Here is a 23291-nt window from a genome sequence, read left to right on the forward strand (position 1 = left end):
TTGGCGAATCATATTAAACTCTCGGTGAATGTGCATGGTATTACGCTTTGCCAAATAACACATCTTGATTTCTCGCTTCAATTGCGCGAACGTGCGTATGTCCCTCGTTTGGAAATCGTGCATGGCTTTCCCCGTTAGCTTCGTGCACAGCATCGCTTTTAATAATGATTTTTCATCGGCAGGATTTATTTCGCTCATCGTAAGTGCTCGCGTTTAAAAATTTTTTATGATTTAATTCCATGACGATCCGTCCATCCGGGATCATATCGCGTGCTTTTTTTAGCTTCATAAACGTATTCGCGGAGTCTCGCGAATTTCGGACGTAGTCCATTGTACGCCCGTATGTCATTTCTATCGGTTCGTCATTTTCTGCACTCCGATCGTAATTGGCGACTTCTAGTTGGCTATGCGGTCCTGTAGTGCTCGCATGCTTTCTAGTAACTCGGCCAACATTACATCTCGCGTGTTGTGCGAAGCTTCTGCCGGATCGGGTTTCCAATGTGCACTTAAAGTGGTTCTCATTCTTTTTACTTTGTCTTTCAATTCTCTGCTTATTACTTGTTGCTCTTCCGCGATCGGTTTTAATGGTATGCCCGAGGGCTGATTTACCATTTCCACTGGATTTGTGTTTCATGAGGCGATGTGAAATTCGGTGGATCGAACACGCTACTATCGTAGGACGTCAGCGAAAATTCTCCGCAACTAAGATTACTTGCGTTCGTGCCGTCATTATTGTCAAATCTCGCGTCTGTTGGCCATAACAGAGCGTCGTTGCGTCTACTCGGTAGTAGGCTATTGTCTATGTCGCTGAGCGAAAACACGTTCAATTACAATATTCGAATGTAATTCTGGTTGACTCAGCAGACTATCATCGGAATAATAATTACTTAAATCGCGGCGTACATTATCACGCGGAACACGTGAATTTTCCGTCTGCTCAAGGCTCGGGGGCTCGGATTGCGCATCGGTGGTTCAGTGGTAGAATGCTCGCTTGCCACGCGGGCGGATTGGGTTGCGCGCTCGGCTGGCTGACTCGCTGTGTAACCATGACGTGTTTCTTTCGATGGGAGTTTGATTAACTTCCTCGTTTGACATCGACCTAATCTCTTAATATCTATTGCGCTCGCCTTAATTTTCTAACTTACAATCGCAATTCGCATGTTGGTGACATAGCGCTGGCTGTTGCGGTAGGTCGCCGCTTCTCCGGTGTCACTGATATGCTTGGCGTTGTCGCTCTATCGGCTCTCTCTCAGGGATGTCAGCAATTTTGGTTATTTGCCTTTTCCAGAAGATTGGGTGCTGCTGCTGAAACGACCCTACCGCTGCCACCAGTTTATGCGGGTCGTTTTGGAGAATCGATTAGGGAGTAGGCGTTCAAAAGCATTGACACTTTATTTGCTTTTTCAATAAATTTTATTAAATAATACAGTTTGTCCTTATTAATTCGGACCGCGACAGATATGACGGCCAGACAAAATATTGGCAAGTCTCCCTTCCTAGCACCGGTCTCCCGTTTTTATCTTGTTCCAGGTGGCCGATTCTTGCAGCGTAGTCGAAATGCTCGTCAGCGTTCGCGGTATATTTCTGAATCGCGCGGCAGCTTTCTACGTAAAGGCCGCGCAACCCGATTAGCAATTACTTTATGTGGAGTAGTTGCAGGATAAATGCACGATTGCAGTTTAGCAATTATTATCGGTTAACAAGAGTAATAGTAGTCAGATAATGTATCGCCCGCTTGCCGCAATCCGCTTCGTCAGCGGTGGGCGCGATTGCGTTCTTGGCGCTCGCAATAATAAGAAGGATGTGAATCCGAGGCCGTCAACCTGCCGAGAGGAAGTAACCGTTGTTATTGATGAGCCGAGCGTTCTCTTTCTTTATAAAGCCGTCACCTGCGTCATCGTGCGAACAGCGGGTGAATCGGGCGAGAGTCGCGGGAGCGCCGGTAGTACGAATTTGTACGAATGATAGTTAGTGTAACGATCCTAGTGCCGATGTCTGTGACGATCGTGGCGATCGCCCACCACAGAAGGAAGCCCGGACAACATTCCGTTTCTCTCCCAGCGGTTAAATCTATGTTAATGTTATTTTGTCCCTTGCTTGCGCATATTATTATACAGGCTGTCGTACGCTTATTGTTGCCTTGTTCGCGTTGATCCGAGTGGTTGCGCCGACTAACTGCATGTTTAATTATTATATTCTTTTGTTGCCAATCTTGCTGCGAATTCCGAAAGCTCGACGTAACGAGTTTTGCGTGAGAATCGTTGTCAAATTGCCACGATTTCATGCCGAAATCTCTAGATATTGCCGGTCGTCTTTGTTTACATCGCGCGAATCATCCGTGCGCCGCGTGATTGGTGAGTTCGAACTCGTGGTTGTAAACTGCCTCGAGACTGTGCTGAAGAATTCGCGAATAAAATGTTCCTTGTTGAATATCGATTATAATTATTTATTGGCCTTTTTCTCTCTCATTCTTCAAGTAGCGCCCTGATCATCGAAGCATCCCCTCTCCCTATTCATATCTGAGCAGCCGTGCAATCTATCGCCGCGTGTCGCGTCTCGGCCCGCGAGTAATTAGAATCTCAAACTTTCGTGACACGTTTCGCGTGCCTGGCGCCCAATCGTGTTTTATATGAGTAGTTCACGAATCATACGGAATCGCTATCGTGTGCCGATAATTTGCGACAGCCGAGAGGTGCGGACGCGCGGCAGATTTGGACCGCGCGGTGAGATCGGCGATCGACGAATTCAAGGCAGCGGTCGCAATATATATATATATATATATACATATATTAGGTGTACAAAAAGTTCTGAGCTTTAGATTTCATACAACCGAAATAACAATTTAAATTTTATATATCTTCCCGCCCTTTTGCGGTTTTAAAGCGTTGACATTTGGCCTTCTAAAATGCCATACAGTTTGGCGTTTGATGCACATAATCTCAAAAATCAATACTGTTCACGATGGCAATAATAAAAGAGCATATTCGATTTTCCATCCACTTCGCGTTTCATCTGAAGAAAAATGCTGCTGAAGCCACTACAATGATTTGTGCTGCGTGGAGAGAACGCTGTAAGTCATACTACATGTAAAAGATGTCAAAAATTTTGCCAAGGAGATTTCAGTCTTGAAGATGAACCGCGTGCTGGACGCCTTCAAAAGATTGAAACGGACGAATTGCAAGCACTATTGGATATAAACTCTGCGCAAACTGAAAAGGAGCTTGCAGAACAGCTTGGCGTTACGCAGCAAACCATTTCCGTACGTTTACATACGATGGGAAAGGTTCAGAAGGAAGGCAGATGGATTCCGCATGAATTGTCTGAAGACAACAAAAATCGTCGGCGTGACACTGCACTCATTTTGCTTTCAAAGTTCCGGAAAAAAGATTTTCTACACAAAATCATTACAGGCGATGAAAAGTGGATTCTTTATGAGAACCCTAAACGTAGAAAATCATGAGTTGACCCTAATCAACCTTCGACATCGACGCCAAAGCCCAATATCCACGCCAAGAAGATTTTTTGCTCTTTATCTAATGAGATTGGAAAGTTGTGTTGTATTACGAGTTGTTATAACCGGGTGAAACAATCACGACCGCTACCAACAACAATTAACCAATTTGAGCGATGCATTAGAAGAAAAGAGGCCATTTACTGACCAAGGACGTCGTAAAGTGATCTTGCTTCATGACAATGCTCGACCACATATTGCGAAAGCGATTCAGGACCATATCCTTGCGTTAGATTGGGAACTTCTCCCGCACGTGGCGTATAGCCCAGGCGCCAGTGGCGCCTTCTGATTACTACCTATTCCTGCAGCATCATTTGGCTGATACACATTTCGTGAGATTTAAAGAGATACGAAAATGCATTGATGACTTTATCGCTTCGAAGCCGGTGAGCTTCTATCGTCAAGGAATTCGCAAGCTACCCGAAAGATGGCAAAAGATCGTTGATGCAAACGGGGACTATTTCGCTGATCAATATTTTTTTGTTTATTTTTGAATAAAGATTGAATTTTACAAAAAAAAGCTCAGAATTTTTTTGTACATCTAATATATATACATATACGAGGATAGTCTGAAAAGTTTTGAGTCTTAACATGAAGATGACGTTACTCGTCAAAACCATTCTAGTAGTACAATAGTATATGCTTTGAAAAACTTTTATGAAAATTTCAGCCATTTTGGACGCTCAGTTGTTGTTTGACAATCGTTTGTGTCAGTCGATGTCAGTTTTTGTAAAAATGGAAAAAATTGAATATCGTGTCGTGATTAAATTCTTACATTTGAAAGGCAATACGCCCGCGCAAATTAAAATCGAGTTGAACGCTGTTTACGGGGACTCTGCCCCATCATTTGCCACCGTAAAAAGATGGGCAGCTGAATTTAAACGTGGTCGTACCAGCTTGGATGATGATGAGCGTTCGGGACGGCCAAAAACTGCGACCACCGCTGATAACATCCAAAATGTTCACCAAATGATACTGGATGACCGTCGAATCAAGGTTAGAGAGATAGCAGAGGCTATTGGCATATCGAAAGAACGCGTTTGTCATATATTGATTGAAGAATTGGATATGCGCAAGCTATCCGCGCTTGCTCACTTTAGACCAAAAACGAATTCGAATGAACATTTCCAAGACCCTGTTGGAGCGGTTCAAGCGAAACAAGTCAGATTTTTTGCGTCGATTCATAACTATAGATGAAACTTGGATCCACCACTACACTCCAGAGACAAAAGAACAGTCAAAAGAGTGGACTGCAAAGGGTGAACCTGCTCCGAAAAAGTTGAAGACGGTTCCATCATCCTAGAAAGGTAATGGCGACTGTTTTTTGGGATAATCACGGAATTGTGTGTATCAACTATCTTGAAAAAGGTAAAACAATAACAGGAGCGTATCACTTGATAAGCTGAAGGCAGAAATTGCAAAAAAACGACGGGCATTTGAAGAAGAAGAAAATGCTGTTCCATCAAGGCAATGCATCTGCTCACACTTCGGCGGTCGCCATGGCCAAAATTCACGAACTGCATTTCGAATTGATTGACCACTCACCGTATTCATCAGATCTGGCGACTTTTTCCTGTTTCCTAAGCTTAAAGTTTCACTTGGAGGACAGAGATTTTCATCAAACGAGGAGGTCATCGCATATGTAAACGTCTATTTTGCGGAGCAAGACGCCAACTACTATTTGAAGGGATTAAAGAGGTTAGAGTATCGATGGGAAAAGTGTATCGACTTGAAAGGAGATTATATTGAAAAATAAAACTATATTTGACCGAAAAAATACTATGTTAGGCTCAAAACTTTTCAGATTACCCTCGTATATATCACTTAAAATAAAACATCCCGTATATATATATATATTCTTGCCAATGACCCACGGTTTCAAAGAAATTGACTTTTAAAAAATAAGTTTAGTCGACCGATATTATATATATAAAATATATGTATAAATGATAATAAATATATATATATATATACAATTTATAGTTTTTCAATCGAAATAAAACGGCGCAATGAATGGATAATGACAATCTCGAGATTAAATAACCAAAAAATGATAATATACCAAAAACTGCAAGCATTTGCCAAAAACATTTCAAAAATGAATGCTTTTAAAAAAGTGAATTTTCGAAACTGCGTTTAACGTCTAATGCAATCCCATCAATTTCTCCAAATATAGAAAAAAGGTATTTATTTTATTTTATTATCATTTACATATAATTTTATATATATATATATATAATTATATATAAATTATACATAAATATATATATAATTATACATAAATATATATATAATTATTTATACATAAATATATATATATACATAAATATATATATATAAAATATATATATATAATAAAATATATATATATAATATAAATATATATTTATACATAAATATATATATATAATTATATATATATATATATATATAATTATATGTAAATGATAATAAAATAAAATAAATACCTATTTTCTATATTTGGAGAAATTGATGGGATTGCATCAGACGTTAAACGCAGTTTCGAAAATTCACTTTTTTAAAAGCATTCATTTTTGAAATGTTTTTGGCAAATGCTTGCAGTTTTTGGTATATTATCATTTTTTGGTTATTTAATCTCGAGATTGTCATTATCCATTCATTGCGCCGTTTTATTTCGATTGAAAAACTATAAATTGTATATATATATATTTATTATCATTTATACATATATTTTATATATATAATATCGGTCGACTAAACTCATTTTTTAAAAGTCAATTTCTTTGAAACTGTGGGTCATTGGCAAGAATGGCAGGTCACGTATCGTTTTTTTTTCATTCAAGAACAGCCTGTATAAAGTGCATCAAAATACCCCGATCAGTCACCTGGTGTTCCCCTTGTCAGTTTTACCAACTCTATCAGCTCTACGAGAGATAATATGACTGATGCCAGACAGCCTGTATATATATATATATATATATAAATAATAATATGCTTATATAAACTAAATTTTAATAAAGCTTATTCATTCTTGTAATTATTTATAGATATTATATTATTATTTAATATTAACTAATAGAACTAAATTTCTAAGTTAATTTCTGACCTACCTACCTAAAAAAGATTATGGGTTTACCCATTTCTTGCTCTTTGTTTATATATAGTACTATTACAGTTTTTTAAACAATAAGTTGGCATGATATTATTGATTTTTAATAAAAAAGCACACAAAATATAAAAACATAAAGAAATACACAAGAAGCAGAAGAACGAGATACACGTTCTTTTCCACGTGTTCATAGACTATACCTAATATTTAGTTCTTGGTTAGTGATATCGCCTCTTTTTGAAATTAGCCACTGGCAGTCCATACTTATATACTCAAAGACTTTGACTATATAAATATGGACTGCCAGTGACTAACTTCACACTTGTTGTCAAAAAGAGGCGACACTAACCAAGGTTGGACGACAATTTCCTGAAAAATGGAGGGGATAATGTTGGTACCAACGAAATCCTCTAAACAAAATAATTTTAGTTAACCCTAACCAAGAACTAAATATTAGGTATAGTCTGTGCACACTTAGAAAACAACGTGCTTTTCCTGTTTCTCGTGCATCTTTATTAAAAATTAGTATTATACCGACTTATTTTGTAAAGAATTGTAATAATACACGTTACATAAATAAAGAGCACCCAGTGGGTAAATCCATAACCTTCTTTAAGTAAGTCAGAAATTAAATTAACTTAATATGAAAAGAAACAAATTTATCTCGATTTATTTAATTATAAATTAAAAATGGAGACATAATATAAAATAATATTTGATAAAAATACAACTTGGTAAACATAGCTGATTTGAATTTCGCGCGGATTCTGATTAACCAAAATCCGTTGTACTTGGCAACACTTTTCGTTCTATAGTGCTATAGGATATGCAGCCTATTGGCAGTCCATACTTATATAGTCAAGGGCAGATGTATTTTAGCAACTTTGAGACAAGATACCTAAGTGTCGGTCCACAATAAGTATTTAATCTTTAAGTCGTAAGAAATTGACCAATCATAGTCGATTATTCTTTTCATATTAGATTATAATTGGTCAATTTCTTACGTCTTAAAGCTTAAGTCACCTATTGTGGACCGACACTAAGATTAGGATACCTTTAAATCAAGTTTTTAGAATATCTTTTAGTATAGTCTTAAAAATATTTTTTTGGATAAAGTCTTTAAAGACGTCTCTTTTAAAATATCTTTACGATGTCTAAAAGTGTCTTTTCATACTGATGCTTCAAATTTCATTATTTTGTGGCTGAAAAAACCAACAATGAAAAATAAATCAATTTTTGGGAATTAATGTTATCTCTTCAGAATGAATCTGAGCAGCCAACAAAAATTATTTATATCGTTATGATTTATATACATCATCAATATTTATCATATATTGTTAATTCTATAATTTTTTAAAATTTCTAAATTTATCCGGGGATGTTTTATTAATACTATTTTATGAAGATAATAAAACAAATTGTATGTATTATATAAATCTGTATTATAAAAATATAATAAGAAAAATATATATTTTGAAAAATATAATTTAAAAAAATTGATACATTTTTCCTAAAAAATTTATACTCAGAATGATCAAAGAATTTCTTATTAAAATGATAAATCCTATAAAATGGTAATCTAATGGTAATCCTATAAAAATGGTAAATATAAGAAGTAAAACTATTAGCATATCAAATTTTGTATCATATTTGTACTCATTTTTATTTCTTAATTTTTTTAAATTCATTTTGCTGTATTGCTGCCTCTCTGAAAATTTCGTTTACTTTACGTTTGCGTTCAGCATCATTCTTAATCTGTTTTGCAATTTGTACTTTGACTAAAAAGTCACGATCTCTTTTTATTTCACGAACTGCGCCCTTAAATTCCCTCTTATACTTATGCAACAATTTTTCTCTTTCTGCTTTTTCCTTCAACCTTGATTTATGTTGCTTTCCATCATATCTGTAAGAAAATATTTAAAATATTGTAAAAATTGTTTTGAATAATTAATTATACAAACATGTACTCTTCCTCTTTTTCATGTATGTATTATATAGAACATTCAAGTATACAAATTATAAATAAAGAATAAAAGATATTATAATTAAAATTTAATATTTTTTATAAAATTACAAATTAAATAGAAATATATATGATAATTACACTGTTATTATTTTTGGCTCATATGTCCTTAAAGGTTTCGGTCTTTTCTTCTCAAGCACCATGTACTCCAATTTCTTAGTTTGTAAAAGTTCAAGTTCCTTATACAATTCTTTTATATGATTTTTTACATTTAATGAATATTGTTTGAATTTGTTTATTTTTAATAGTTGAAGAATGTGCTCAAATATTGAATATATTGCTTCTAATTCTTGAAACTGGTTTTTAAATTCAGTAAGTAGATTCACTGCGGTCAATAAAGCTTTTACTTTAAATTCATCATCTAATTCTTCATGAATTAAATCAGTTATAAACATATGTGCACCGTTTGGATTAATTGTATTGTAGCTATTAATTTTGTTCATTATTAAAACTTTACACACAGCTTTGAATGGTGGAATGACTTTCACGTTTTGTGTTAAATTTGCAGGTGTTGCTATATAAATAATGCCATGTAAAAAATTAATTACAGATGGTGCAAATCGCTTGCTTAATAATGTATACTGCAAATGAAAAAAAGTTAAAATATGTATTTTTTATTTTATAACCAAATCTAAACAAATTGGGTATACTCACTTCCAAAATAAGAGTACATATAAAAAGACCTTTTGAAATATCATTCCGATATTTCTTGATATGAGCTTTCATTATTATTTGTGACATAAATATTAAACAAGGAGTAACAACAGGATGCCTGAAGTCAGATGTTGGAAACAACAAGGATATTAATTTAAAAAATATAAGCTGAAAAAGAATTTATAAATCACATTATATAGTGTACATATGCATATCTCAGTTGTAAAATATATAAAGGAGCTTATTTGTATAATGTATTTATCCTTTTAACTACTTAATTTTCTTGAATATAAACGATCATAATCAGTAAAATAATATATATTCAATATTTCTTTCTTTTCTTCTTTTAATTATGCTGTTATTTAACTATACAAATATTCCTAAATTTAGAATTATAGTATATTAATCTAAAATTATATCATAAGCTGTTAATTTTAAATTTATTTGCATTTAGAAATATATAATTTGTATATACCTTTCAATTATTAATTTTCTTTTATCTGTCTTTTATCTTAATTTTACTTTTATCTGTCTACATATACAAATATATATTTTCCAATAAAAGAAATATAATACAATTAATTGAAAACATATTGCAGAATCTTACCGTGTCCACACCAGGATATTCTGTCTTGTTTTTTTCAAATTTATAATATTTTTCCTTGATAACTTCTTGTAAACAGGTTTTAGCATTTGTTGGGTTCATATGTGCTAGATCATAAAGGTATGGACATAATCTAAAAAAAAAGAAAAAAATATATAAATAATATACTATCACGCATGCATACACGCACGCACGCACGCGCGCACATACACATACACAAATTGTAATATATATAACATTATATAATTAGTAAAACATAAATTTCTTATACCTATCAAAGATTTGGAAGCATTTGATTAAATCATTAGCATTCTCCGTGATAGCACAATTATTTATATATTGTAGCAAATATAAAAATAAATTTGATAATTTTTCTTTGTTTTTGCTATCTGATGTCCAATGATTGCATTTTATAATACGATCTACAATCATCGATTGATAATCTACACTATAAGGTTCTAATAATTTTTTTAATTCTTGGAAACTTTCTGGAGCATTATATATACAGGGTAATGCTTTTTGTATCATTTTCGTATGTTCTTTTTGATTCAGGAAATCATGTCTAATCTGCTGTTTACCCTGGTCAGATAAATTTTGTATATTATCATTTTGTGTATTATCATTTTGTTTCAATATTAATTTACGAATCTTATCTGATTGACTTGTATGTTTAATATTAGTCACATTATTGAATGTACCATATTTTTCGTTTTCTCTTTCAATATACACTTTACTTTCATCTTCAATAGATGATCCAAATATTTTTAAATCTGAGAGATTATCTTTAGATTCTTCATGATTTGAATTCTCAATTTCTGAATCTTTATTATCTGAATTAGATTCATTTTCAGCATCAGATAATTCTGAATATATTTTTTTCTTATTTTTACTATCTTTTTTTCCTGTTTGTTCGTTTTCAATTATTTTTTTTATAACAGAATTTCCTAATTTATTTTTCTCTTGTTTATTATTTTCAACTTGATCATTATCATTAATATTATCAATTAAACCAGGAGCATCATTATCTTTAATAATTTCCATCATAAAACCATCCTCAAGATCATCTGCAGATTTATGTTTATATTGATTACTAATATCACATATAAATCCTTTCATTCTTATCAATCTGTTAGCTTCGAGTCTTTCCAACTTTTCTTTTTCTTCTTGAATAATTTTTTCCTCTGACTTCAATTTCTCAGATGGATTACCTCTGGCTTCAAATTTTAATTGTTGTACAGCAATATCATATGTATCAGTTTTTATTGTTTCAATATCTTCTATTGACATTTTGGAAGCAGACATAATAGGTAAAAGATCTCTCCATTCGGAATCAAGTTTCTCTGTGAGATCTATTGTTTGTTCGCGTATTTTTTGTTTCTCTGCTTTCCTTTTTTTTGATTCTGCAATGAGTTGATCAATTAAATCTTTCCTGGTTAATGTAAAATCTGTTCTTGACAAAATGCCTCCACCAAAATGAGCTTTTTCTATAAAATTTTTATCTAACTTGCCACTAACATCCTCATTATCACTAAATTCATCATCACTTCTAGGATCATCAAATTTCTCAATTTCTTCTAGAGTTTGTCCTCTATGTGTCAATATTTCATCATTCAAATTAAAAATACTCTTCTTTTTATAAGCTTTTATACGTTCTGTAGCAAATCTAGCTAATGTTTTTTCTTCTGTACTCATGGCATAATTTTTTTCACCTATACGTTTGTCTAAGAAAATATTATCTTTATTTTGTAATTTATATTCTTGAAGAAGACTCTTTTTACGTTTATTAATAGCTTTTGCTCTTGAAACTCCTGGAAGTCCACAATCATTCTTACTCTTCTGACCTAATACTTTCTGCTTATTTCTATTAATATGTATTTCAAATGGATTTAGCTGTTTCTTGTTTTTTTGTTGCATAGGTTCAGATAAACTATTTTTCTTAGCTTTATTCATTTTGTAACTTTGCATAACAATAATATAAATTTTATCATATAAAAATCAAATATGAAAACTCAATTTCTTAGTATTCACGTTTCAATATGTATTATTTTCATATGTTGTACTCGTCAACATAACCCTCAATTGCTAAATAATCATCAATGCTAAATAAAAATAGTATTAAACATTATTTTATTATAAAATTAATATAAACAATATCTTGTCATAAATATTCTTGTACTTACATAATAAATTCGATCAGTTTAAATTACAATGGATAATAGCAAATAATTTCCCACGTTACTTATATGAAACTAATGTCAGAGAGAAATCTGGAACGGCTATTCTGGCCTTTTTCGTGACACTGTAAAATCGCCGTATATTATCGCCACCAACATCTATAATTGAGCCCATGGAACTATGAACTATGAACTACGTTCCGTTAATGTCGGTCCACAATAGGTGATTTAAGCTTTAAGAAGTAAGAAATTGACCAATTATAATCGAATATGAAAAGAATAATCGACTATGATTGGTCAATTTCTTACTTCTTAAAGCTTAAATCACCTATTGTGGACTGACACTTACACGCATGAACCGCATGAGATGATAGCGTATTACATGAGCGCATTGGTTCATTCCCTTTTTTTCTGCGCATAGAAAAACGGAACGAACTTATGCGCACTGAGTATTGTAAATAAACATGGCGGACGAATTGTCGGTTGATAATATACTCAATATTTCTATTGGAATTCAATATTGCTATAAAATCTCCTTCATATAACTTTTTACGATATTAGCACTTACTGTCAGTTATTGCCGCTTGAAATTCGACATTCAGTTATGTCGATCATCCATAAATCATTATCAACATAAATTTGTAATTTTTTTCAAAGACATTTTTCCTGCCTAAATAAACTAAGCGCATGAATTACGCATGGATTGCATTATCTCGAGAGCTGAGGCAGCCCTGCGTTTTCATGCGCTGCGCGATATGGTAGGAGAATTGTTTTCATGTGTGCATGAACTACACGAGAGTGAAGTTTGTATCATGGTTTCCTGCAACAGGGGAAAAATGGGGGAAAAGTTGACATAATCAATCAGAAAACGCTATGACACTAGCATGATTTCGACTACAAAAGTTCCGATCAACACAAAAGTTTCGGCAACTTTTATAAATATACTTTATACTTTATTTTATGTAGATAATAGTCATTCATAGTCACATATTTAAATAGTCAATCAATAATCAACGCAATAATTAATTAATTTAATAAATAAGAGATACAACAAATTGACTTAATTTATCATATTTATTATATATTAATATTACTATCAATTTGTATTTAAATTTTCAAGCCTTTCTGATAATATAATCTCAATGTAAATTTGCATTTTTTATTCTTTATTCTTCGAGACGAAAGAAATTATTATTTTTTTAAGCAGAGTCGTGACGCACACCCTCCCTTCTTATTCGGGGGTTCGAGCCATGCTTAATGCAATCTCTCCTGTCGTGCTCCAGAAGGATTATTTGTATATTTGCCAATGGCGTTGGAGGGTGTCGCCGCTGCAGTCCGACTTGCATCCATCGAGAGAATAGGACCATCATCTCTCTGGAGTACCGGTCGTGGGGATTCGAGAAAATATACATATATATATGTATATTGTAATATATGTATATGTGTGTGTGTATGCCATTGTATTATTGACTTGTTGTTCTAAACACGTTATTGCGATAAATATCATCACATGCCTCGGTAGTCGAAAGGATAAGATGCCTGCCCGGTAAGCAGGAGATCCAGGTTCGATTCCTGGCTGAAGTGGTATTTTTGGCAAAAATAATTACGAGTTTTCACGACTGGTTCGTGGTCGGGCCCCGTCGTGACGCACACCCTCCCTTCTTATTGGGAAAAAAAAGCTATATTAATATAAATTCTTTTTCAGATTATTTCGCTGATCCAACAATACTAGATTGTACACAGAACGTATGTTTGGGGAGCGTCCCAGATGCGCACATTTTCAATCGGACACACCACTCACATCAGCCTAGGAATTTTCTAATAAGTCACCTATCAAAAATTTTATTATTTATTATTTAATCGGCCAATCGGCAATGTGTTCGATTGGACCTCACCCTATGTTTGCAAACACAAGCAAAAAGTAAACAAATTTATAAATTTGTATATTCTAATCGACGAATCTTGTTATAACTTTTTATATTTTATTTTTCCAGAACGTATTTTCCAGAACACTACTGGATACACCACTTATATATATATATATATATATATATATATATATATATAGAATTACATGGAACATCCAATGTATATGAGAAGCTCAACTACATAAACAAGTAACATGCTAACATATAATACAACATACAGTATTTAAGATTATTTCTGTAATATTATTGTGATGCATGTATTATGATAAGTAAAAAAAGCATGATGTCTCTATTCATAGGTACATGTAAATATTGGTGCAAATATTGTATTTGTTTATTTGTAATAAATTTATTTAGCAATTTATTTTGTAATAAATATCGTCTATTTTGTGTATAGTGTTTTTGTTTTCATTAATTTTAAATTTATTTTCATTAATTTTACATACTTATTTAATCATCTAATTATCATTTAATATCTATTTCAAATTTCGATATTGAAAAGATTACATGTATATATGAGACGAAACCTACAATTTATTTTTAGTTTGCACTCCACCACCAGATGGCAGTCTCATCTTTTGTTGTGTAGTGTGTGGATTTAAGTGTCATGCAATTACATCTTTTACACTCTTTCTACACTTTTAGTCTAGTTACACAAAAGATAACATTTTAAGAATACGCACCTATGATATTCAATTATATCACGATATCCTTCAAAGAGAGTCATACTTTTATATAATAAAGTTCTTTGTTCAGTTAACTCGTCGGAATTATTTATCCTCCTCATCGGCAGCATCTCCCCGGCAGCTCTCCACAAATTGGTTACCCCGACGTGATTTCTACAAATTGCCGAGCGGAGGCTCGACAATAATAAAGAGTTTAAGTGACAAGGACTTCGTAAAAAAACAGCGATGTTAAAGATATTACCACCCATGGCTCAATGCAGATCGCTCAATTTAGTATACGCCCGTGTCGCCCAGTGCAGCGTTCGTATCATACAGTGCTTATGTCGTGTATTGCTCGTGTCGTACATTACTCGTGTCGTACCACGATCCGATTCATATATCGCGGAAATGCATTGTCGCGGAAGTACGTCACCGCGCATTTACCTATGGACGATAGGCGCACTTTATGGTTTTTCGTACAAGCCCGCTGAGATCCCGATAAAAAGCATGAGTATGATGCATTAGCCGAAAGCTGACAACGGCCATCGACACCAACAGCCCAACGAAGAAGAGCAGAGCCCGAAGCGAGTAGAAACCAGCCTCATAGAGTGGGAAGACGGCAGCCATGTTGAACAAGTAAAAGAATGCGAAAACGTTCCCGCCATTCCATCGAGAGAGAGCAAGAAGCGTCGACATCGGGAATACGAATAATTCCGTTAAGATCTTCTAATACGCAGGTACCGTACGAACCTTCATATTTTCCGTTCACGGCGCCAAATCCAAATGGACATCAAGACCGCAGCGATTATAAAGTAAAATTACGAAAGTTTAAGCCCGGTACTAATGTATGCGCATGGTTCGAAATTGTGGAATGCGAGTTTTTAGAATGGAACACTTTTGAGGCAGACAAATTCACCGCGCTAGTAGCTAACTTAAATGATGACGTTTGCGATTGTATGAGCAATGCAATCGCGGGACTACTTTCTTCGAATCGTTATAGGTATTCGTTTACGCAATGTTTTATGCAGCCACTGCTTTCTCTCTGCCTGTCACGTGATTGAAATTTAACTGAGATAGCTGCACAGATGAGATACATCCCTGCATAAACGAACGACGAACTGCACTGCAGTCACTTTCGCAGACGGAGTAAACGAACATCTGCGGTAATGATTGTATAAAGGAACAGATAATTGAATAACTGCACGGATCGTACCTTCCAATAGAAATTGAGCCGATTGTTTGAATGATAAATAAAGAGACAATTTTATACAGAATAAAATTTTATACAGAAATTTATATTTGAGTAATTAAAATGTAATAAAACTTTTTTATTGTATAAAAGATAATATCTTATTGATATTAAATTTAATTGATATAAATAATGGATATTATAAAAAATATTTAATCTATGAATTTTATTTAAAAATTAGATATTAATTTTTTATGAATTATATTTTATTATTCTTATTTTTTTTATTTTTCCTTATTTTTTTTATTTTATTCATATTTTATTATTTTTTTCTTATTTTTTTATTTTATTTTATTTTTATTTTAATTATATTTTATTATTCTTTTTATTTGGATCAATTATTTGTTTGACTCTTTTGTTCTGACTCTTTTCGTTTCTTATTTTAATAAAATTCATTTTGGTATTACGCAGTATTGCAAGCAGAGCAGGACTTTCGAGATAGCTGCACAGATGAGATACATCCCTGCATAAACGAACGACGAACTGCACTGCAGTCACTTTCGCAGACGGAATAAACGAACATCTGCGGTAATGACTGCATAAAGGAATGTACCCTATGCGTCACTCAAAATGTTACTAATCGAGCATTATTCTCTTACGCGAGGACAAGAGTTAACTACTATCGGGACTAACAATTACAGATAAAAAATCTTCAAGGCTGCTCGCAGAAATGCGATCGCTCGCTGGTCACGAAAGATTCGACGACGAAGATCTTAAAACACTTTTTCTTGAGTACCTGCTTAACGACGTACGCATGACTTTACAAATAGTCTCCGGGGACGTTAACATTCTGGCAGCGGTGGCAGATAAAATAATCGGCTGCTGGAATACAACCGAGAGATAACAAGTATGAAACAGTCAGACTATAGCATTATCGATCAACTAGCACAAATCACAAACCGGTTAAATCAAATTCAAGCGTGTTTCGAGTCGGAATCGCGGTCACGCTCTCGCTCACATTCGAAATCGCAGAGAATCATTTAGGGATTTCACACGCAACCAATCAACAAACCGACTATATATTTCTACTACCGCCGTTTTAGAGAAAAGGCCAGGAAATGCACGAAATCATGCATAATTGGTCGAACAAAAGCAAATCAAGCAAACGACGGAAAACTAATTCAGCCGTTGTTGAATTTGGCGGCAACAGACGGCAGCGATTGTTTTCATCGACTTTTCATTACGGACCGAGTTTCCGGACTTCGTTTCCTGATAGATATTGGAGCGAATGTTTTGGTCGTCCCATCATGTCCTTCAGACTTTCTCAAATTCGTGAAAGGCACATTATACGCCGCCAACGGTACGCATATTAAAACTTTCGGCGAACGCATAATGTCACTGGACCTCGGACTCCGCCGACCAATCCGTTGTATTTATCTCATCGCTCAAGTACCATACGCAATATTAGGAGTCGACATTTTATTTCAGCATAATCTCAAGCCTAATCTTTGCACAAAAACATTAGAAGACGCGGAAACAGGATTAACGGTCAAAACAAGAATCGATAAAGCTCTGTGACGGTCACTGCCCCGCGACCGCACCACCGACACACCGTCGCGTGCAGTCCCGCGCATGGTGATTCGCGCGCTCGATGGCGAATCGATAAACCACTTTCTCATGTCTGAAACGCCGCAGCGGAGCTATATAAGAGCGGCACTTGGCATCGCTCTTCGTCTCAGTCGCCTCCAACAAGTTCCTGGTTACGAGCTGCACTGCGACGCTCCGAGCTCTGGAAGTCAGCCCTGGCCTCATTGCTCAGTATACGGCAGTTTTTTTCTGCTGGAAATCACCGACCAGCCTTCGGTTGTACTCCCCGCGGCAGTTAACGCCGCGGATACCCTTCCGGTCTTATGTCTGACGGCCGTGAACGCCGCCCTATCAACCTTACCTCTGACGGCCATGAACGCCGCCATATCCATCTGGCCTCTCTCCTACGGACGTGTTCCTGACGGCCGTGAACGCCGCAGACCCACCACGTTCAGGAAGGGCTCTCGCGGCCAGCGACGCCGCCCAATCCACCCGTGTTCGTGCGACCTGCTCCAGGCCTCAGCACGCCGATCTCCATCGACTCGGGGAGCCACTGCGCAACATGAGGATCTCCGCCGGCGTGCATCCTCTCTAGGGGCCGCCCACGACAACTCGTCATCTCCGAGATGATCGACGCTGCCCACCATTCGGCAATCACCGGCACCACGACGCTCGCCGCCGCCGACTTCGCGGCCATCTACGCCACCGCCGCGCACACCTCCCTCGCCGTGCACCGACGAGGAGGAACGAGCTTCCGGACGACGATCCAGGCGCCCAACCGGTCGCTTCAAGCAGCGGCTCCTGGATCTGTTTGGGTCAGCTTCCTCCTCAGAGGACAGCTTACCCCGGCCGCCGACTCCGCACGAAGAGGACGCACCGAGGCCTCCCTCGACCTCCTCGAGCTCAACCGCACCCGAGCGACCACCGACTCCTGGCCACTCTTTGGAGCTCGGCGCGCAACAGGACAGGCCATGGCACCTCTGCGCCATCGAGCTCGGCCACATACAGCATCGACCGTCTCGCCGTGACACTCGCCGTTTCTATGCCGAAGCCGCCACGCAGACCGCGGGACTGCCATCGGCCCAGGTCGTGCCACCAACACTCACTCCCCGGCCGCGCCGAGGAGGAGCCGAGGCTCGTGAGAGGCGCAGGGAGCGGCTCCAAAAGTTTGCTCGCGCACGTGCAGAAACCGACGCGGCAGACTCGCCCACGCGTTATTCTCGCGGGACCAAACGCAGTCCTGATAGCTTTTGCATCATATCTCTTTTTGTGTTTGCGAGAATATAATGGCTTTATATTAACTCTAAGTTCCGTGATTGTTGAGCGTGCATGCAATCTTCACATATCCTTCAGCTTGGGCTCTCGCTATTAAACGCATAGCGACACTTGGCTGCTAATTCTTCCGCTTTGCTTGGTGCCGACACTCGCTTTAATTTTATTCGGCAGTGATGCCGATCCCCTACTAGAGATCTGAAAACCGAAAAATTTCACTGATCCTGCTTCGAAAGTATATTTCAATACACTTATCAATGTGAATACGTAATTCATGTTCCCTAAGTAGCTTGAAAACAGTTCTGAGACCGTTGATCTGCCACACAGCTGGTCGAAGACAGACGCTTCCCTTGGACTAAGAACCAGCTTTCACCCGCCGATTGCGGGCAACGCAGTGCCGCAAGCCACACCCTCGCTTGAGACGCAAAGCGGGCAACACGCAATCATCATCCACACCAACGTCAAATACAAATTACTACACCACCAAGCACAACAGCCACCACCACAAATTGACATAACCAACATCCACACATCAACACACTCCCCACAGCTCTTTTTTCAGGAATATTTAGTTTCGACAAAACTACTCCGATGGCCGACATCTTCACAGAATTTTCGAAAATTACGAAATCTTCCATGGTGATCCAGAAATCCTACCATTCCGTCATATCACATAGAGACGTTTGAACAGCCAGTCTTTGAGCAACCACGACATCTTCATCCGGACAAACTTAAAGCAGCGAAAGCCGAATTTTAGTTCATGATAGATCATGCAGACCATCAAAAAGCTAGTGGGCCAGTCCACTTCATATAATAGATAAAGAAAAAAGATGGTAGTTGGTCCGTGTAGCGACTATCGTCATCTGAACACACAAACGTTACCCGACAGATACCCAGTCGCTCACATGCAAGATTTCTCATCGATATTTTACGAAAAAACCGTTTTCTCTACTATTGGCTTAATAAGGGCTTATCACCAAATACCAATTGCTGACGCTGACGTCCCAAAGACAGAGGTAACAACGCCCCTTCGGACTTAGGAACGCAACCCCCCTTTCAACGTTTCATCAATCAAGTGCTTGATCAAGTGCAGGTCTCGATTTCGTTTTCGCTTACATTGACGACATTTTAATCGCTTCATCGTCAGCACAAGAACACAAGCAACACCTCAGAACTGTTTTCAAGCTACTTAGGGAACATGGATTACGTATTCACATTGATAAGTGTATTGATGAAATATACTTTCGAAGCAGGATCAGTGAAATTTCTCGATTTTCAGATCTCTAGTAGGGGATCGGCATCACTGCCGAACAAAGTTAAAGCCATACTCGAATTCAAGAGATCAGAGACCATTCTGGAACTTCCTCAATTTTTAGGTGCAATAAATTTTTACCACCGCTTTATCCGAAATGCAGCAGCTACACAGATTCCGCTAAACGAATATCTCAAAGACTCTAAGAAGAGTGACAAAAGACCTGTTAGATAGACAGAAGCCATCCAAGCTTTCGAAGAAATTAAGCGAGAATTAGCCAACGCAGCACAGTTGGCTCATTCCGTATCTAACGCCAAGATGCGGCTAACACAGATGTTTCAGGAATAGCTACGAGAGCTGTTGGAACAATCTACAGACAATGTCACTTGGAATTCTCCAGATTTTTTTTCAAAGAAATTCTCGCCAACCTAAGTTAAATACAGTACTTATGATAGGGAGTTGACAGCAGTATACAATGCAGTGAAGTTTTTCAGACCCTGGATCGAAGGTTATCCAGATATCGAAATCAGAACGGATCACAAACCACTGACGTACGTTTTCTCGTAAAAATCAGACAAGGTGTCCTAGGCAACTTTGAGGTGTCCTAGACAGCTTAACTTGATTAACTAATTCACTATCAAAATTATATACATCCAAGGACAAGAGAACATAATGGCTTGTCAAGGATCGATGCACTTAGACTTCAATAATTGATTTCGAAGAGCTATCAAAAGCACAACTGACTGATCAGGAGCTCATTGCAATCCTCCATGATAATCAGACTTCGTTAAAACTTTAGAAACTTACTTTTGGTCCTGATTATCAAGCACTTTATTGCGATGTCTCAATACACAATATCCGCTCTTTCGTCCCTGAATTATTCAGACGAAAAGTTTTCGACACTTTTCACAATCTAAATCATCCGAGTGGCAAAATTACAACAAAGTTAATAACGTTACGTGTGACCATCATGAGAAGAGACATCAAAGAACTGATCAAAACCTGCATACAATGCCAACGTGCCAAAGTAGGACGACACGTCCATTTACAATCGGAAATCTTTCCACACACACAGATTCGCGTTTTGACCACGTGCATATTGATATTATCGGCCGAACTCCAGCGATGGATATACTACATATTGCCTCACCATGATAGATTTTCTAGGTGGTCAGAGGCAATACCCATCAAGAATCAGACAATACCCATCAAGCCGAAACAGCATTTTTCACTGGATTTCTCGATTCGGATCACTCAAGCTAATTACTACAGATCAAGAATCCGAATTTCGGATTTGAAAGCAGACTGTTCATGGCCCTAGTTCAATTAGTCGGAAGCAAGAGAATTTACATTACTGCATACCGGCCTCGAACGGACTAGTTGAGCGCTGGCATCGCACTTTAAAAACGGCAATCAAATGCTATGAAATGGACTGATATACTTCCAGTTGTAATCTTCGATCTCAGGATATGTTATAAAGAAGATCTCAAGGCTTCATCCAAGGCAGAATACCTGTACAACACTTAGAACCTTAGGAGAGTTTTTCACACATGAAGATCTGTCAAACAATCCAAATTTCTTTCTTGAAGATTTTCATATTCATATGGGAGCTCTCAAATTTAGACCAGCAGCACGTCATGGTCGCAAGAAAACCTTCTGCTTCGAAGATCTACTTGCTATATACTTGTACGCATATATTTATCAGCCAAGAAAACACTCGCAAGGATACGCTCGACAATCCTTACTCAGGCTCTCATCGCATCATCGAAAGAATTAACGATAGAGTTTTCACTATCAATGTAAACGACGTACCTACTAACATATCAATTGAGCGCCTCAAGCCCGCTCATCAGTCAGCAGAAGAAAGCTCTACAGTCGAGCATACAATTATTATAGTGAAGCTGGAGATTACAATGCAATTAAGCAAAACTTCGAATCGATCAATTTTGAACATAGTTTAATCTTCGATCAACTTAATTTGTTTTCCTTTAACTTTATCTTGGTTCCAATCAACTGAACGTATATCCAATGTCTGCTAATTCTAACTAAATTTGTATCAAGTAATGTGATTGGTTTTGCACCAATACTTAATGCGCTTCATCATGATAATAAGCTGCCTTATCGATCTGATTTACATTACATTAGGTCGATAAGTTAGATCATTATTATCACTTGGCGAATTAATGCACTTTACTGCACTAAAAACATAATCTGTCTGATTGTTGTCATCGAGCAGAGTTCCGCAACGAGTTACGTGCGCTGTGTATGTAACGCGTTTTTTGTAATAATTTTTAATTGGCGGGACAATTAACCAGTGATAATTAATAGTAGTGACCCAATAGATTTGTTCATAAATGATTTTATCGATCAAGTGCGTGAGTAAATCCGTGAATATGTTGAAAATTTAAAAAGAGAACTTCTATTAAAAGAGAACTTCTGATAGATTACTGTGATTACATGTAATGTGTATTTCATTCTTTCAAGTCATTTTTAATCATCGAATAATTAATCAATAGTGATTGATAATAACAAACTAATAAATTCGTTCGTAAATAAGTCATTCTATTGATCAAGTGTGTGAGTATCAAGTGAGATCAAGTCAGTGAAAGACTGTGAAAGTATTGATACGCGATATAATTTATTAAAGAAAATAGTTCCTGGCTTATTACTCTGTGTGCGTGCGTGCGTGCGTGCGTGCGTGCGTGCGTGCGTGCGTGCGTGCGTGCGTGCGTGCGTGCGTGCGTGCGTGCGTGCGTGCGTGCGTGCGTGCGTGCGTGCGTGCGTGCGTGCGTGCGTGCGTGCGTGCGTGCGTGCGTGCGTGCGTGCGTGCGTGCGTGCGTGCGTGCGTGCGTGCGTGCGTGCGTGCGTGCGTGCGTGCGTGCGTGCGTGCGTGTGTGTAAATCTGTCACATGGGGCATCGTTCATCCACGATGAAATTCATCCGTCAAACTACAACGGTATACAGATATCATAGAGATCTCTATAAGATAAGTGAATGAAAGAGAGAGAGAGAGAGAGAGAGAGAGAGAGAGAGAGAGAGAGAGAGAGAAAGTAAGTGAGAAATCGCATAGGTGCATACTGTCGCGTATGGTAAACACGTCGACGACGAACGCCCTGCAGTAATCGCCTGCGTCGGACGGTGAGTTGTACCGTCCCTGCTTACCTTCCGTACGCGTCTCGTTATTCGCTAACTTTTTTCTTTTATAATTTAAAATGTAAACGTCGGACAAAATTTTCCTAGAGGAAAAATCGTCTCAGAATTAATTCAGGAGTACATCCTTGCAAGGACACGAGGTTGTTCTGAATCATCCTATATATTTCTGATGGGGGGGATAATAAAA

The 23291-nt window shown here is 37.0% G+C and overlaps 1 protein-coding gene and 2 long non-coding RNA genes across 4 annotated transcripts in view; 1 reads left to right on the forward strand and 2 right to left on the reverse strand.

The window, feature by feature from the left end:
* The window catches only part of LOC148934581 (uncharacterized), a 65807-nt gene extending 51628 nt beyond the window's left edge, over positions 1–14179 (forward strand). Inside the window, exons 2-3 of the long non-coding RNA XR_016141270.1 lie at positions 13763–13978; positions 14052–14179. This is a non-coding gene — a long non-coding RNA (uncharacterized LOC148934581). The remainder of the gene's footprint in view (positions 1–13762; positions 13979–14051) is intronic.
* l(3)07882 (Nucleolar protein 14 homolog l(3)07882) lies at positions 8021–12277 on the reverse strand. 2 transcript variants are annotated; one of them, XR_016141256.1, is made up of 7 exons: positions 12064–12277; positions 10155–11982; positions 9887–10016; positions 9280–9447; positions 8707–9206; positions 8197–8505; positions 8021–8152 (listed from the first exon to the last, which is right to left on the reverse strand). XR_016141256.1 is itself a non-coding variant. In XM_011644374.3 (6 exons), the coding sequence occupies exons 2-6, from the start codon at positions 11846–11848 to the stop codon at positions 8265–8267; spliced, it is 2733 nt and encodes a 910-aa protein (XP_011642676.2). In that variant the 5' UTR covers positions 11849–11982; positions 12064–12277; the 3' UTR covers positions 8021–8264. The 2 variants fall into 2 exon arrangements, 1 of the variants encoding a protein (XP_011642676.2); XM_011644374.3 differs by having other exon boundaries at positions 8021–8505.
* Positions 12402–16016, reverse strand: LOC148934584 (uncharacterized). Its single transcript, XR_016141272.1, has 3 exons — positions 14669–16016; positions 12626–12877; positions 12402–12468 (listed from the first exon to the last, which is right to left on the reverse strand). It is a non-coding gene; the product is annotated as an uncharacterized LOC148934584 (long non-coding RNA).
* Between the last annotated feature and the right edge of the window lie 7275 nt (positions 16017–23291).

This window comes from Pogonomyrmex barbatus, unplaced genomic scaffold (genome assembly GCF_055798465.1).
Source record: "Pogonomyrmex barbatus isolate J1 unplaced genomic scaffold, ASM5579846v1 scaffold9, whole genome shotgun sequence".
In the NCBI taxonomy this organism is placed as follows: Eukaryota; Metazoa; Arthropoda; class Insecta; order Hymenoptera; family Formicidae; genus Pogonomyrmex; species Pogonomyrmex barbatus.